This window comes from Carlito syrichta, unplaced genomic scaffold (assembly GCF_000164805.1).
Source record: "Carlito syrichta isolate Samal-C Ts95f unplaced genomic scaffold, Tarsius_syrichta-2.0.1 Scaffold312069, whole genome shotgun sequence".
In the NCBI taxonomy this organism is placed as follows: domain Eukaryota; kingdom Metazoa; phylum Chordata; class Mammalia; order Primates; family Tarsiidae; genus Carlito; species Carlito syrichta.
In genome coordinates, this window is record NW_007256165.1 from 417,520 (window position 1) to 435,892 (window position 18,373).

The 18,373-nt window shown below is 48.0% G+C and overlaps 1 protein-coding gene across 2 annotated transcripts in view; it reads right to left on the reverse strand.

Moving 5' to 3' along the window:
• Nucleotides 1–18,373, reverse strand: part of SLC22A23 (solute carrier family 22 member 23) — a 179,874-nt gene that overhangs the window by 4,328 nt on the left and 157,173 nt on the right. For both annotated transcript variants that reach the window (XM_021718320.1, XM_021718321.1), the window contains 4 exons: nt 15,866–15,968; nt 13,723–13,955; nt 12,047–12,079; nt 10,878–11,001 (listed from right to left, as the gene is read on the reverse strand). In XM_021718320.1, the coding sequence (XP_021573995.1) occupies nt 10,878–11,001; nt 12,047–12,079; nt 13,723–13,955; nt 15,866–15,968 (493 nt within the window). The remainder of the gene's footprint in view (nt 1–10,877; nt 11,002–12,046; nt 12,080–13,722; nt 13,956–15,865; nt 15,969–18,373) is intronic.

The following is an 18,373-nucleotide window of genomic DNA, read 5'->3' on the forward strand; positions in this document are numbered from 1 at the left end:
AGGACGGGGGCCGCCTGGTGGATAGGCGCCCCACCTGCAAGGCCCCACTGCCCTCGGGCCTCACACCTCAGAGGTCCTAGCCACCTTCACCTTGGCCGTACCTCCACAGGACAACCACTACAGCAGTTACCCTTTTTCCTTGTTCATCAACCCAACATTTTTTACTTAATCTATTACATTTTCCTTGACAATTTTTGTTTTGTTTTGTTTTCATTGGTTTTCCTTTTTCCTTCAGGACTTGGGGACCATGAGAACATTTTATTTTGAAAGGCAACCTTATAATTTGACCGTAGGTGGAAAGACAGGACTACTTGCCAGAAGTCATATGCAAGGAAGGAAAATTGTAAATAGACTATGCCATTTCCCCAAGGCCTGTTTCGTGTTCTTAAAAGGAAAGTGGACTACCAAGGGTTAAAGAGAATAGTAAAGACAGCTGCACTAGCAGATATTCTCTTTGTCATAATTGGAAGAGACCCTAAAAGGCAATAATGTTCTCACGTGAGCTGGTGGCCCATGAATCATTCTGCATTCCACCAGCGGAGATGGTCCCATCTCTGAGGATTGTGCCTAGAGTCCCTAAAACGTGGCCATGCACGGACGGAGAGGAACTCACTGCAGCACCGAGCTCAGGGAGGACAAGGCCCAGAGCACAAGCCACTCGTCCCCACTCCCCTTGCCTTGTAAGAGAGCCACCAAGAGTCGTGAGGGACATGGAGACACACAACACTTCAAACATCTTCCATAGCTCTAATCTCTCTACTTGGACCTAAAAACACATTACTGGGGCTAAGGTGTTCTGTGGCCACCGGGAAAGCAGTGCTGTGCCAGGCTGCAGGTGGCAGGCCAGAGAAAGCTACCTGGTCTCTGCTCTGGGGCTTCATTGAAGAGGGTAGGTGGGCTGGGTTGGTCTTGATGACTGGAGATTGAAGCTGTTTGCCTAGCCCCAGAGCAGAGGGAGGAGTGAACAGGGATGTGGGCTGCAGCTGGTTTAAGGAGGAACTTTCTAATGGGGCTGCTCATGAGTAATGCACCATCCTTAAGTGAAGAGACCTTTGTCCTTGAACCTGCTGAGGCCCAGGGCAGCTAAAGGGAGGTCCTGCAGTAGGTAGGAGGCAGGCATGTACCCAGCTCTGGACTAGTCTGTGCTTTTCTTGACTGGCACCATAGGGAACTCCCAACTCACAAAAAAGGTTGTTCTACAAGGTCACGAGATACAAGGTCAACATGCAAAAGTCACTTGCTACCAACAAACAACCCAAAAATGAAAGTAAGAAAATTCCATGCACCATAGAATAGCATCCAAAGACTAAAATGCTTTGAAATAAATAACAAAAGAAATGCAAGACATTCTGAAAACTATAAAACATTGAGAAAATTAGAAAGACAAAAATAAATGGAGAGACCTTTCATGTTCATGAATAGGAAGACTCAATATTGTAAAGACAGAAGTTCTTCACAAATTGGTCTATAGAGTCACACAATCCTGACCAGAATCCCAGTTGGAAAAATGATGAGCTGATCCTGAAATTTATATAGAAATGTAAATGACCCAGAATAGACAAAAGCAATTTTGAAAAAGAACAGAGTGGACGCCTTGTAGTCCCAATTTCAAAACTGTCTATAAAGTCATACAACATAAGGCAGTGTGGTACTGAGATTTCAATAGGATCAAAAGAACAGAATGGAGAGTTCAGAAACAAACCTTCATATTTATGGTCAACTAATTGCAGACAAAGGCAAATTCAATGGATTGATAGTTTGTTCAACAGGTGGTGCTGGGACAACAGGATAGTCACATGCAAAAGAATACAGTTGGACCCTTCACACCAAGTACAAAATGAACTCAAAACGGATCAAAGAACCTAAATGTTAAGAGCTAAAGCTGTACCACTACTGAAAGAAAACATAAGAGAAAAATTTTGTGACCTTGGATGAGGCAGAGATTTCTTACATATAACATCAAAAACAGGATCTATTAAAAAGAAGCTCATCAATTGGACTTAATCAGAATTGAAAACTACCCTTCAAAAGACGCACAAAATGAAAAAGACACACTATAGATTGGGAGAAAATGTTTGTGAAGCAGATATCTGATAAAGAACTTGTATCTGGAACATATAAACCAGTAGTGCCCCACTTTTTTGGCATCAGGGATTGGTTTTGCAGAAGACACTTTTTCCACAGACTGGGGTTGGGGCATGGTTTTGGGATGATTCAGATGCAAGACATTTATTGTGTTATTTCTATTTCTACTTTATTTCTATTATTATATTATAATATATAATACACAACAAACTCACCCCCCCAAAAAAAACAGAGGTGGGCCACGTGTGCACTAAAATAAGTGTCAGATTCTGACTTAAACCCTGCCACCAAACGCAGCTGTACAACTGAAGTACATCGACTCACTTGCCACTCACTGATATGGTTTTGAGTGAATCTATAAGCAACTGACTTATTATGGTCTCTGTGCAGTCAAACCTCACTGCTAATTTTAATCTGTATTGGAGCCACTCCCCAGCGCTAGCATCACCGCCTCAGTTCTACCTCGGATCACCAGGTGTTAGATTCTCATAAGAAATGCACAACCTAGATCCTTGCATGTGCAGTTCACAATAGGGTTTGCACACCTGCGAGAATCTAATACCACTGTAGGTCTGACAGGAGGTGGAGCTCAGGTGGAAATGTGAGCAATGAGGACCAGTTGTAAATACAGAGGAAGCTTCACTCACTTGCCCACTACTCACCTCCTACTGTGCAGCCTGGACCAGTTACTGGTCCGTAGCAGGGGGTGGGGGACCCCTGATACAAAGAACTCTTACAACTCACAGAGAAAAACCAGAGAACCCAATTTTTAAAATGGGAAAAAGGTCTGAACAGACATTTCTCCAAGAAACTATATAAATGACAAAAGTCCAATAAGACACAAAATTAGCAACATCAGCAACCTGGGGCTCCTAGGTGGCCATTTTAAGCCAGCCAGACAGAGAACCATGGGAACCATGGGAAGAACCACAGATTTGGGAACCCTTTGCTCACAGAATGGAAAGTAAGAATGATGATTATGTGTGTGTGTGTGTGTGTGTGTGTGTGTGTGTGTGTGTAAGTGTGTATGTATGCAAATCAAAACCACAGTGAGATAGCACTTCATACCTGTCAGGCTGGTTGCAATAAAAAAACAGTAATGTGTTGACAAGGATGTGGAGAAACTGGAACACTCATTTTCTGCTGGTGGGAATATGAAACAGTGAATATCCACTTTAGAAAACTGAGAGGCAGTTTCTTAAAAAGTTAAACCAACTTTTGTTTCACCCAATAATTCTACTTCCATGAAACAAGTCCTCCACAGACACTCTCATGCTATCCTGGGTTGATGTGTGCAGATGTGAGTGGAAGAGAATGAAGACAAAGTGACCAGGGCAGGGAGGATGGGGCTGGCTGTCCTGGGACGCCTAGGTGGCCATTTTAAGTCAGACAGACATAGATCTATGGGAACCATGGAAAGAAGCACAGATTTGGGAACCCTTTTCTCAGAATGGAAAGTAAGAATGATAGTTACGAGTGTGTGAGTGTGTGTGAGTGTGTGTGAGAGTGTGTGTGTGTGTGTGTGTGTGTGTGTGTGTGTGTGTGAATAGTAGTGGTCTCCCATCCCCCCTTTTGTCCCATTTTATATAAGAAAATGGGAGACACCTCTACCTCCCCTTCTTTTTCTAATTTAGAAATGACCTCCTATATTTGCAGACTGCCACACACCCATCTGCAGCTGCATCAGGCACATGTGGGGAGGGTTCTCCCTGCCTTTAGGCCCAGGGCTGGGAGGGGATGGGGCAGCCTCACTAGGCCTGTGGCCCTAAGGGTCAAAGACAGGAGTCGCTTCACCCTTCCCTTTCCCAGCCCTCTTCGAGTTCAACTGGTGACCATGCCTTTCTGGCTTGTAGGTCAGCCCATCTTGATTCTCTTCCTACCTGGCACATCTCTTGCCCCCTCGGACTTGCCTTCCTCACTGCTGCCCAAGTGACTTTTCTAAAACACAGAGCCAATCATGCCACTTGCTGACTTGAAGTCCTTTGATGGTTCCCTCCTGCCTGCAGGGTGATGCATGGGTCCCAAGTCCCTACCTCTTCCTCCTGTTCTCTCGTCCCTGCCCTTGCCCCCCACTTCTCAAGGCTGCAGGATCCCTCATCTCTGCCCTTCCTGGCTCCATGTGTGTCTCTCACTCCAGTTCTGCTGAGCTTCTGCCGGCCTGCTGGGTAGCCTTCTCTCTGCGTTTCTGGGGGAAGGACGTGTGGCAAGATCCCCACACAGGGGCTTCATCATGTTTGTTGGGTTAGGTGACCGTCAAGACCACTGTCAGCTATCAGCCCCCCCGCCCATGCCTCAAGCAAACCCACACACAGCACAGGCCCAATACGGGCTGCAGGGCACGTGTTCCTGCCACACAGGTGTGAGGGAGCCACAGCTGCAAGCACAGGTTCTGGCCCCACCATCGACCAGCTCCACACTGCAAAGCCTTGGGCTGCATCTGTAAGATGCAGTAATAAAAGCTCAGAGCCCCAAGTGTCCTGAAGGTCAGAGCACTAACAAAAGAAACACACATGGACACACATGGGTTGGCTCCGGGGGTGGTGGTGTAAGGCGAGTGCTAGGAGGGGCTGGTCACCAGGAACAGCCAAGTCTTGCAGGGTCTGGGGGTGGAGGATATGTTAGGATCAGCAGAGCAAAAACGTGGTTAAGACCCCAGAGAAGCAACAACATGAGCCCCTCCCTTGGGCCCAAGGCCTCCAGGCCTGACACAGAGTCACCAAGGCTGGTAGAGGGCCCTGTGTCACGGCACCTCCTTCCCCTTCCCAATCTCCCCCAGGGGGTTCACTAAGCCCTGCCTCCTTCAGCCATCTCATACCACTCATCCTCACCCTCCCTCCCAGGGAGGGCCCTCCACTCTCACTGAGTCCCTGGAAATCCAGCCACTCTCCCTCCCTTTCCCTAGATCATTGTTCTTCCTCATCTGCACTCCCTAGAGGGCCCAGCAGCACAATGGTGTGACTGTCCCCCAGGGCTTCCAGCTGCTCCCTCAGGAAGGGCTTTCTAACACAAAGCACTTAGGTCTGTGTCTGAGGAGAGGTGACTGACTGTTTTCTTCCAGGGTTAAGGCTAGGGAATCCTGTCGCTCACCGACTGTATGAGTTATCTCTGTGCATGACAAGTTACCTCCAAACCTAGTCCGCTTGGTTCACACTTGTCCCCTCCAAGGCTGCTGTGGGTGGCCCACTCCCTGGAATCCCTCATCCTGGTCAGCTTCCGGAGTCTAGGCTAAGCCAGCTGTATATCTCTCTTGGGTGCTCCTGCCGTGTCATCAGGACACATATAGCTCAAAGACTCACTCTTATGGTGTGTCGGTTTGTCACTAATAGATGTGAGAGGTTTTCAAGGGCAGAACCAGGTCTACTCGGTCTGTTCTTCCCAGCATCTGCCCAGCTGTTGCCTGAGACCTGGTCAAGATACAAGGTACAAGTAACTTATTTCTTGCTAATAAAATACACCTGGGGCAATGAGCTGTCCCTTCCATGACCAGATGACAAAGACTGTGACATCCAGCAGACTCTTGCTGGCTTTGAGAAAGCAAGCTGCTTATGTTGCTCAGGTCTATGTGACCAGGAACAGAGCTGGCCTCAGCCAACAACCATCAAGGAACTCAGTCAACAGCCCCAGAGGAAATGGATCCTGTTGGTCACTAAGCATGGTGGTGGGTCCCACAGGCTTGATGACAGCCCGTCAGAGGCTCTGAACACAAGAGCTGGAACAAATATTCGTAACTGTGCCCAGACTACTGACCCACAGAAATGAAGATCATACATGTATGCTGCTTTAAGCTACTAAGTCTTGGGGCAATTTGTTATGCAGCACAGATAACCAATATACCCAGTGAGAGGATTCCCTAGCCGGAGCCCTGGAAGAAAACAGATAGCCACTTCTCCTGAGGCTGTGACAGTGTTCAGTGCTTTGTATTAGAAAGCCCTTCCTGAGGGAACAGCCGGAAAGCCCTGCGGACAGTCACATCATTGTGCTGTGGGCCCTCTGAGGGGTATAGATGAGGAAGAACAATAATTTTGGGAGCGTTCTCCAGATATCCACTTCCTTCCCAGGCAAAGGGACCCAGACCATCTTTCACTGACACTTGGCGTCTTTCTGTCAGTCATTATATGCCTATCATCCTTACTAGCCTATAAGGCCTTCAAGGGCAAGAATTATTTTCTATAATATCAACAGGCACACACTGTTTGTACTTAACAAATATTGGATGCTGTGGGTCACATTGGCTTCCTAGGTGGGAAGGTCAGCTCATCAAATGAATGGGACAGGTTAAATATAGATGACCAAAGAGCAATGAGATCAATTCCATCTGTGAGATGAACACTATGAACACCTAAAATAGCCATTTGGTCTTTCTGGGAGATCTGACTCCTTCAGGAGGCCACAGGATGTTGTGAGAGACATATCAGATGCCAGGGATAATGGATGTGTTTGGGGCTTTTGATACCAGGAATACATAATTTTCTCTGAAATCTTCCTGGTTTTGACCTGACCTTCCTGACACTAAGTATGGATGGCCCTGACAGGCAGCAAGCAGGACCTCCCTTGGTCACATGGGGGTTACTATACAGGAGGACAGAATGCAGACTCCCTGAGTAGGGGCATGCATGGAGCCTTGTCAAAGGGCAAACATCTTCTTGCATAATGCCAGGTAAACTACATAATAGTAACTCACCATATTACTTATGCCAAATGAAACATATGGGACTTGCAGCTTGTTAGAAAAACACCTGCATATATCTATATGATGTATAGTATGATATGTGCACACATGTATATGTAATATGAATATATCTTTATATGTCTTTTTCTATTAAAGCAATTTTCTATTTGGCTTTTTTTCATAGATTTCTTGAAATTTTCAGTTTGACTAGGAGCAATTTTGGCAAAAGTCAGTATACCATCTTTGGCTTTGTTTTGTTGTCTTTGGAAATCTCAGTTTAGAGAACAGGAGTGTTACATGCTTGGTTTGATGGTGCTGAATTCATTTCTCACCCAAAATGTGCACTCTCTGCATTTTCTCTAGGCTATCACAAGAGGGCAGTACATGCCCATATGTATAAGTCAGAGATGCCTTCATTTCCAGATAAAGAAGACCTGCCTCCTTGTGCTCTGGGAGCACAATATAAGGGTGACCCCCTCCCCGCCCAAAATAACCCGGAATTTATTTATTTAAAAAATGTGTATTTATTCTTACATGTTTAAACTTCAGTCATTTTCAAAGTACTCTCCATTTGATGCAAATACATCTATTGAGACTTTTTTCCACCGCTCAAAACGGTTTTTGAACTCATCAGTTTGGATGCCTTTTAGTGCTTCGGCCATTCTGTGTTTCACCTCTTCCACACTGACAAAACATTTCCCTTTGAGGACTTTTTTCATCCAGGGAAACAACAAAAAAAGTTACTTCGAGAGAGATTGGGTGAATATGGAGGGTAGAGTATGGGGCCATGCCATTTTTAATCAAAAACTGCTAAACACTCAGCACAGTGTGGGTAAAGTACACTTGTAAATCATAATGAAATGGGCAAGTTATTTGAAAGGATCTCCCCCCCCAAAATTCACTGAAGTTGAATGATGCCTCTCACAACAACACTAACTGGCACATGGATGCTGATGGGTTCCTAGAACACTGGGCAGCCAAGGCCCGGACTCTGAGGATCCTGTGAAGAATTACACTGAACAATGAAGGGAGCTTGTCATTGTCACCAGCACCTGCCTCATCTCTCACCCTGATGTGTTTGTGTGCCGCTTCTGGATGCACAGTAGACAGAAAAGATGATCTGTCACAGAAAAGTTACCAGAGGCTTCCAGAGCAAGCCAGGGCCGCAGACCACTTTGCCCAAGCCAAGTGGGGAGATGGGCCTTCCCAATCTGTCTGCAAAGTCACTGACTCCTGAGGTCTTAGAAGTGGGTCTAAGAAGCAGCTGTGTATAGGATGATGACAAGCGCCACCTGGACTGAGCCTCCACGAGAAGGATGCCATTCTCTGTAAACTTCAAGAATGGACAGAATCTCATGAAACAACATCTCATTTCCTTAGTCTCTATCAGTCTTAGGACAACAGATTTTTGCAAGCTTTTGTTGCAGAGCAAGCATGAAAAGTATGAAAGCCTTTTGTTAGAAGTTCTTATCCCTGTATTTGTGTCCAGTCAGTCAGTCAGGCCTAGTGTCTTAACCTTTGCTGCTGTTCTTGTCCAAAAGGCTTATGTTTTACACAATCTTGTAGAAAAAGCCTAGTTTTGCTGAAGAAAGATGAGACTCAGGGGCACCAGAAGCCCATTTGCCTATCTCAGAATTATCTGTGTGGAGCGGGGAGATGGCAGGAAAGCTCATTTCAACCCAAGGATGTCATGGGAACTGTTCCTTTGCAGATCTGCAAGAACCAGCCATGGCCCCTGCAGCATGGGTGAGGAAGGCTCACAGTGGGCAGCATGACTCATTGGGAACACCAGTCATTCTTCCTGCCCAGCCGAGACCCCCTCTGGATTCAATTTCCTTTCATCCACTGCAGGTACAAACACATCACCAAGGGTCGAATATTTTTTCTAGTTTGTTATCTTGGCAAACAGAATCTGAAAACATCTTTGCTGAATTTCCTTCCCCAAATCCTTCCCGGTTTGCATAAAAGAAAAAGACTACAGCATTTCCCTCTGTGGTACTTGCTAAGCAACTACGAGCGGTGAATATAATAAGTGAGGCCTACTGACTGCCAGAGTTACAGGGTGCCCCACATCCCCAAGGAACAGACATAATCCCACAAAGGCTGCGGAGAAGCCAGCTGGAAGCCCAGAAGCCTTGGCCACCATGTCTGCCCTGCAGGGAGAATCACCTTTGCTGTGTTATTTCACATAGGAGGGTTGTTGAATTAGATGGCAAGAAGATCAGGATGAACACTGCCTGCCCGAGGAACTGGCAACAGCAGGCTCCCTGGAAGCACTGACTCATCCTGCACCATGGTGGATATAGAAGGTGGAACGGGATGAATTCCTTGGCACTTCACTGCTTTTTTCTTAAATACACAATACTTTGGCATTTCCGTACAGGAATTCAGTAGTCGTCAAGCATGGCTTGTGTTATAAAAATCCAAGAGAATGAATCAAAGGAGGACATGTGGCAGTTCCACAGTCAGCACGACTGCTGGAAACAGGATAAGGGAGAAAGTCTATAGACCTGCCGTCTCCAAAATCCTCTCAGCGTCTAAAATAACTAGCCTCTCAGTGGGGCGCCTTGAACTGGAAGGATCTCTCCTGGCTTTTCTAAAGGGTGTCATACTGATTTCTGGGTTTTATCTCACAGCTGAATGACTGTCCATACCCACAAGTTATATTTCACCAAAGCACATGTATTAGAAATGCTAATGATATTCCTAGAAGTTCCATGTGATATAAATCAAGATAAGCTCTTTAGTAAGTCATCAACAGTTACTGGGAAAATGAGCCGACTGCAGGTGAGTGACGCTCCTTAATAGAGGAACACCCTTCGATGAAGCTAGAATTGTAAATGGCGTGTGGATTCCTGAGCTACTCACTACCCAGTGACGGCACTAGGAAGGATTTGACCTCACTTATAACTGAAACAAAACAGCTAAGCACAGGTCCACCTTACAGGAAAGAATGAAATAATGACAAACTCCCGAGGGCTCATTGCATAGTCCTGTTTTTCTGGCCTAGGGCCCAGCACATATGAGGGGTCCTCCCCCCCAAAACTGGAATTATCTTTTGGAGGACAGGCTCCTTGTGGTAACTTGGGATTTGTTCCTCTGGATCAAATGGTCAACCAAAGTTTTTATCTGAAGGTTTTGAGAAAGTTGCATCACGATTTGTGAAAGGAATGTCCCAAGCGGTGGCAAACAGGTGACTGGTTCTTCCACCATGTCAACACACCTGCCCACAACACTCTGAGCATTCATCAGTTTTTGGTCCCAAATGGCATGACCCCCATGCCCTACCCTCCCCCATTTACCTGATCTCCCCCCTAGCAACTTTCTTTTGTTTCTCTGGATGAAAAAGTCCTCAAAGGAAAACGCTTTGCAATGTGGAAGAGGTGAAACAAAACAACAACAACAACAACGACAACAAAACAGCAGAAGCACTAGAAGGCATCAAGATCGATAAGCTCTAAAACTGTTTTGAGCAGTGGAACAAGCATCTCCATAGGTGTATTGCATCAAATGGAGAGTACTTTGAAGGTGACTGAAGTTTAAACATGTAATAATAAATATACAATTTTTAGTAAATAAATTCAATTTTGGGGGGTTCCCTCCCTCATAGTGGGCTCTCAGTAGGTATTTCTTAAATAAATCAGTGGCCTAACTTGCTGGGCTTTCTCTCTGTGAAGCCTTCCTGTGGATTAGTGACATCAACTTCTCAGGTCAGTAAAAATTATGGTCCTTTCAATTTTCTTATTTTGGTACACCTATGTTATGTGATCTCAGAAGAGCTAGCAGCACAGATTTCAGCTGAAGGGTAGAGTAAGTATCTGTGCCATTCTCCCCTTTCCAGTTATTGCCATGTTGTCATGAGCCCCCTGTCCCCTGCTCCTCCCACTGCTATCAGAAGGGAACCTCAGGGTCAAGTTCTCACTTGGGTCTTGGGTGCCTCAGAGTCAGGGTGCAGCTGGCCACTGTACTGTGAACCCCGAAGCTGATGTGCCCAGCACACCGCACACCCGGCCCAGAAGCCAGGGATGGAGCCAATGCTGGTTCCTGCTAAACCAGCCTGCAGCCAGGGATGCATCTCTGAGTCCTGAGAGAAAGCTGCCCACGGGGCATCCCCAGTACGCACCTTATCACCGTGGGGGTGATCTCTGCACAGAAAAACACGCTGAGGCTGCCCACTGCATGAGAGGCAAACATGCCCACGATGGAAAACGCGATGGAGAATTTGTCTTTGACGCTGTCACTCATCCCTGAGGGAAGATCAGAAGGGGCTGGTGAGGGGACAGTGGAAGGGAGGAGTGAGAAAGCCCAATCAGGGGGCAGGGGACCTGGAGCCACACACAGTGGCTTCCTGAGGTCCTGTAGGCATCGAGCATGCTAGAGCAAAGGCAGCCTGTCAGAGTTCCTCGCCCGGAGTCATGCGCTGTGGAGAGGAAGGCTGGCATCTCCCTGGTGCCATGGCAGTGTCTCTCTGCCCTGGCCTCCCGCGTCTGCTCTGGAGAGGGCCCTGTTTTCCAGCACCCTGGCCATTTCAGCCTCAGGTTTGACCAGTCCAATACGTGGGACCAGGTATCTGAGTCAGTGTTGGTTTAAGGGAACAAAAACTCAAATAACCCAACAGAAGAAGTTACAGCCCAGAGGGAACATGCTCCACCCATCCAAGCACCTTGTAAATGGCACCAGAGTCCGCTCTCGTGCTACAGCGGAGTCAGGTACAGCACATCAGCATGCTGTGGGGGGTCACAGAGCGGGGCACAGTTCAGCTCCTCCCAAGGCTGCACTGGAGGGCAATCTCCCCAGGGGCTCTGGGGTATGAGCTGGGGACAGGCCAGGCAGGTGTCACACAGCATGGCAGTGCAGGGCAGAGCCTTCCTCTACTGTCCCCCACAGACAAAGAGCAGCAAGCTGGCATGAGTCACAAGGGGACAGTGGCTTCCCCTGGCAGCACAGACGGCCGGGCCTTCTGATTCTGCCCAGGTGTTGTTCATAGACAAATGGCATGGGCGCCGGGCCAGAGCCTATGCTGGCTGCTGGAGCCAGGGGAAGGGGTTAGGGCATGCGTGGAGAGCCCAGGGCAGGAAGCACCAGCTGCTGTTTCTAGAGCAAGAGAGGGGAGAGAGTACAAATGTATCCTTATAGTGTCCAACCTACGGCCAACCTCAGCTGCAGTTCTTGGAGGGCAAGGAGGGAGGAGAAAGAGAGGAAATGGAAATCATAGGTTTGTGAGTCTTTATGAAAACGGCCACTGGGTGCAATACAAGATGAGGAAGCACAGGCTGAGTGTCAGGGACTCACCTGAGTCTGGATGCTGGCTGTATTTTCCAATCACTGGATCCCAGACACCATCATACCCACGAGCAAGGGTGGAGAAAGCAGGAAGAGAGGGAGAAAGCACATCAGGTACGGCGTTATCACAGTGTGCTCCCATGTGACTTAGGCAAATTTCCTTCCATGTCTGGGCTGAGACAGTCGGATTCACACTGGACTAACAAAGATTTCTCTGTTAGGAAGAGAGGGCTAAAACACTACTGGCTTCAGAGCCTGGGGGGGGGGGGGAAACGTATCCCATCACAAGACCCTAGCAGAGCCAAAGGGGAATTTCCTTGCATATAAAGCTATTCAAGGGTCACTGCTAATCTGTGCTTGGGAAGCAGGAGGTAGTGTGGGGTGGAAGCATTTCTGCCTCCCCTGAGCCTTGCTGCTCTCAGCTACCTGCTGTCTGCCTGGAGTTCCTATGGTGTTCCTGCTCAGGGCCAAAGGAGGCATTGGTGACATCGGGTGAGGTGCCCCATGCTGGTTAGACAGATACCACATGTCTGTTCTCATTCTTGGTCACAGCTGGTGTAAGCCCAGTCTCCCAGCAAAGTGTGGATGCATAAGGACTTGCCAAGTTAGAGGACTTGCTCCCATGTTTGGAAATAGCTATTCTATAATCTGGGCTACTCTGATTTGGGGTGCAACAGGATGGTCCTGGGTTCTGACAGCTTGCTTTCCTTGTAAAGAAGTGGAGTGTCTGTGGCATCAATTTCCCTGCCATGTCCTTTGCCTGGCCCAGGAAGACCGTGCCTGGAGTGAGAAGAGGCTCAGTGGTCCTGCTGGTTCCTGTTGTGCTTTGGGTCAGCCAGGGCAATGCTGTGATAGTTTCTGCACACATAGGGAGCTACACAGAGATTGCTGGTGGACTACATGAATCCTATAACATTGCCTTAGATGATGATGATGATGATTTTGAGTTGGTGTCTCACACTGTCGCCCAGGCTGGAGTGCAATGGCACAATCACACTTCACTACAGCCTTGACCTCCTGGGCTTAGGCGATCCTCCCACCTCAGCCTCTCTAGTAGCTGAGACCACAGGGGGTGTGCCACCATGCCTGGGTAAATTTTTTGATTTCTTTGTGAAGACAATGTCTTGCTATGTTGCTCAGGCTGTTCTTGAACTCCTGCACTCAAGCAATCCTCCCTCCTTAGCCTCCCAAAGTGCTGGGTTTACAGGCGTGAGCCACTGTGCCCGACCTGCCTTAGATTATTTTTAACCTTTACTGATAAATTCTTTGGTCCAAAAAGAAGCTGATGAACTCGGGAATGTCTGTTGAAAAGTAACGCCCCAATGCGAGGGTGTCCAACAGATTTATTTCCCCCTTGATGTGACATGAAAAAAACAATCCTTTGTTCTTTGTCATGCAGCGAGTCACACAGAAATAAGTCTGCCCATTGTGAAGTCACGTCCACCAGGACTCTGAGGGAGTCACTGTGCAGCAGAGGTAGGGGAGGAGGGAAGGAACAGTACTATCAGTGGCAGGTACCACAGAGGCTCTAATTAAAGCTGGGTTCTCCCCAGAACAGCTTCTTCAAGGTGCTGATTTTGGAGTGATCACAAGTCTCACCCAGCCCTTGCAAACACCCTCTGGCATTCACCAGCTCCCTTCCCCTGCCACCCCCACCCTGCCCACAGCTTCCCCTGCCCACTCACAGTTGAGGAGCCCAAGCTGCAGGAGCGAGGCCAGGGCAGTGAGGATCATGAAGAGCAGCAGCCCTCCCCTGCGCCCGAGGAACCTGACCACCACGCACATGGCCAAGCAGGACACTAGCGCGATGCTGGCCATGGTGTAGTAGTCAGCATAGAAGTTTTCCAGGAGCGGCACCTTCACCTCATGGCCCATCATGCTCCGTGCGAAGCAGTGGTGGATCCCGTACCCTGTCAGCCTGCAGGAGACATACACAAGAGGGGCTGTGCCATCTCCTGGGAGCTCACAGTTCCAGGGGACCAGGGGGCAGAGAAACAGCTCAACATGTCATAGGAGAGCACGCCATGGTCACACACAAACCTGCAATAGGGTAGCATGCCAAAGAGGAGACATCAGAGGAGTGTCAGGTACAGGCCTCTCAAGGGGTGCATGGTCATGCCCCTCTGCCATGGCTTTAGTAGCGAGGTGTGAACCTTGTATTCAGACACAATGTTTCACAGGAATCCAACACATAAAACAAAGTGTTTTCCGCATGCTAATTCATTTGTTTCACAGATAGGCAGACAGGTACAGAGTGGCTCGGAAGCTTGCACGAGGTTCTTGGCAGGTGATAACTTCAAAGACACACGGCCTGCCTGGGGCTTGGCCTCTTTGGGCTCTCAGGGCTCTGGAAAGGTGAGATCTATCCAGAGTCATGGACTCCACCCCTCCCTGCCACTGCTCCACCATGCAGTCGGTGGAACGAGGAAGAAGTCGGGTCAAAGGAAGATACATCTGCCCTTTAGGAAACTTTATCTCTATTCTGAATTTATCCCTGCTTCCCTCTCACTGCCTTGGCTCAAGCCTCTTCACTGCCCCAAGTGAGCATATAAACCTCCTGGGAAACGTGTCCACCCTGGAACACAGGAATGAAGATGTGGCTGAGCTTTCAGGGGAGGGGTGTCTCCAGGGCTTGGGAGGGCCCTCGTGATGTGGCTGTGATGAAGTGCCTGTTCCTTATATCTGCGCTCGGCATACATCCCAGAGATCAAAGCCTATCCCACCTTGTGCTAAGCATACATCCCAGAACTCAAATCCCCCCTCCTCCCTAAGCCCATGCTCAGCAGACATCCCAGAGCTCAAGTCCTCCCACCCTGACCTAATGCCTGCCATACCGCCTAGAGCTCATTCCCCCGACCCCTAACCATCCTTTTGCGCTTCAGAGAAATCTAAGTGCTTATCATCCAACCTGGGGGATGCAGCAAGGTCAACTGCAGCAGACCCCTGTCCCCTGCAGGAGGAAGCCCCACTTGCCAAATGAATGTCTTTCCATTTGGGAAATACTCAGAGAGGAACTAGTTCCCCTGTGCTGCCATTTTCTAATCTAACAATTGATTCGATTTCGTGCATCTCCTGGGATCCCAGACAAATTTTTCTCCTTACTGGCCTGCTGAACTCTACCTTTTTGTTCTGGTAGAAATGAAGTACTTTGACCACAACAGGCAACTGGAAGATATCAAAACCAGAGAGCTTGATTCCCCTCCCACAGCAAGAATTGTTAAATGGAGAATTTCCATCTTGTCTATGCCAAATTTCACGTTTTTCCAAAATAAAAGTTGGAGAAGTCGTTTCACCAGCCCAGCCGGCATTTGCATGAAACTAGACAGTGGCAGGGTGACTGTGTCTGGCCCTGAGCAAGTATCACATGTATCTTAGTTCCCACGTATCTTAGTTCCCCTGGATCTAAGAGGCACATGGTAGGGAGGCCACATGCACAAAATTTACATGGACTAGGTGAACTGCTCTTGTGAAATGCAGAAAGATAATATCCTTCCAAGGAGGTATCTCCCCATGACCCAGCCTGGGCCCCCCACCTTCTTCTGGTCCTCACACTTGGAGAGTTCCAGCATCTTACAGGCTCACAGGGCAACAGGGTGAGCTGACCAAGGCTTCTGGAGGCAGACTCACAGGAAGGTCTGAGGTGACCCATCATTCTTCCTGGGGTCCCTTAGCAGAGAGCCAGCTTGAGGAGAGTGGGCACAGGGCAGGCAGGGGCCCTGACAAGCTGTGTTTCAAGTCTGGTTGGGGTAGGTTGCAGGGCACTGCAGTCCCACTGCTGCCCGCCTCCTTCCCTGGCCCAACCCAGCCAGCAAGGATTCCATGACTCACGAGTTGACACACAGGACCACGATGTTCTTCCACAGGTTGCGGGTCCCCACCACCTTCACGATGCAGACCTTCTTGGGCCTCCGGGAAAGCTCTTTCTCCAGCTCTGCAAAGAAACAGGCTCTATGAGTCCCTGCAGGGCACACACAGGAAACTGGGACAGCAGCCGCAGCCACAGCCCTGGTTCCCCATTTGGGCATCATGGAAAGGGGAGGAAGTCTTTTTTTTTTTTTTCCTTCTTTTTAAGCCAGGGGATAGGGTCTAGGTTTCCTAGAGAGAAATGTACCCATGACTTTAGCTTTGTAGTTCAGATTTCCTTGGGCACCTGCAGAAGCCACAGTGTGCTATCAGCAGGCGCTTTTGTCTCAGACCCTTTTCTGGAACCAGATGGGTACACACAGGTCGACAGTGTAGACTCAGTTCCCATGTGTCTGAGTACAGAGCTAAACAGTGATATTCCAGGTTACTAAGGCACTGCTTAGGCCTTGGGCAAGTTTAAACAAGTGGCTTTTTCCCCTTATGGCATCTGCATTCATCTGTGTTACCCATGGCTTGGAGATCGGGAGAACCGCAACCTGATTGGTCCCTTAACCTTGTAGAGCAGAACTTACCCTGGCCGTAGCTACTTCTGTTGAATCTGCCCTGAGAGCACATGCATCTTTGCAAGACAAACACATAAATGAATATGCATGGATGCGTATATTCATACACATACACATTCATATATGTATGAATGTATATGCATGTTTTAGTAACAGTCAGATGTCTTTGGGAGCTGAACCAGATGGTCCATATTTTGATTCCAAGGGATTTGACTGTAAAGTTTTGAGTTTCTCATGAGGCTCAAGCTAGCTCTGAGAGCCACTCTGAATAAAGTCCAACAGCACTCGTGTCACTGCACCAGGCCCAAGAGCTGCAGATGTCCTGGTGTTGATGTGGCTATTTAACAGTGCAGATTGGCTTCTGGGAGATGTCTACCTGCACAACCAGGAGCAGGAATGCCACACACAGCCTCCTGTCCCCTGTCTGCCCTCCTAGCCTGGCATGTCTTTGTGGAATAATCCCTGACCGAAGAGCTAAAAACAAACAAGGAGATTTCACAAATTGCGTGGGGAGCCAGGACTCTTCAAGACTGTCAAGATCATGAGAAGCAAGAAAGACTGAAGAGCTGTCAGACCAGAAGAGACTTAGGAAAGGTGAGGACTCAGTGTCATCCTGGATGGGATCCAGATGCAAACAGCCATTCATGGAAAAATGGGTGATGCAGAATAAAGGTTGGCGTTTGGTGAACAGCACTTTCCAATGCCAGGTTCTTAGCTCTAACAATTGCATCATGGCAGTATCAGATGTTAACAACAGGGAACACTGAGCAAGGGATGTACAGAAGCTCTGTACTATCTCAGCAACTTCCCTAAAAATCCAAAATTATTCTAAAATAAGAAATGTATTTTGCCGGGCTCGGTGGCTCAGCCTGTAATCCCGCGCCTTTGGGAGGCTGAGGTGAGTGGACTGCCTGAGCCCGCGGGTTCAAGACCCGCCTGGGCAACTTGGCGAGACCTCATCTCTACAATAAATAAAAAATCAACCGGGCGTGGTAGCGCGCGCCTGTAGTTCCAGCTACTCGGAAGGCTGAGGCGGAAGGATCGCCAGAGCCCAGCAGGTAGAGGCTGCGGTGGCCGGGAGCGGCCACTGCACTCCAGTCTGGGCGACAGAGTGAGACTCCAACTCAATAAAAAAAAAAAATTTAAAAAGTGGTGGGGTGAAGGGCATATCATTGCCCCACTCTCCTGGGGGCTGCGTCTCCTGAACCCAGGTATTACTACTCCTTAGGCCATTCTCAACCTTGGATGGCCCAAGTTCAACTTTCCTTGTCCATCTCTTTCCTGCCATCTAGTGGTGGTGGGGATGGAGTGGAGGATGCGGGTAGGTCACAAACCTCATTTGTTCTGGCTTGAAGGAAAAATGCGTTGCTTAGCCATGGGGTTAAGAACTTTTTTTTATTTAAGCAATTTTTTTGAACTCAGTGTCACCAGCCAGGGCATAGAAAAAGAAAGAAAAACACTTCCTTTGTCTGAGAGATACCATGCCTCTTGAGTTTCTAAAACTTTCTTCTTTCCTATACTTATGGGTTGGCCTTGTTGCTGTCAATCCATGGACCCTCTCAGCTCGTCAGGTCTCCTGGCTTTTATTTTCCCCACAGGAAAAACAGGCTAATTGGACTTATAGACATACGTTTTCTGTAGTAAAACAAAACAAAAACCCACACTAAAATTTTTTAAAAGCTTGAAAAAAGTTATAGTTAACAGAAAATCCCAAACTTAGCTCCTGTTACTGTATATGAAATATGATGTTAAAGAACCTATAGCAATTGTATTATGACCTGAGTTTTCAAAATAACATTAAACCTGGAGCCCAGTCTAAATAACTGACAGGACTACAGAGGTAACTGCATTATTCTATATGGGTTCAATCAGCCTTTCCAGGACAACTGACATTTTGTCAGGGTCTCTG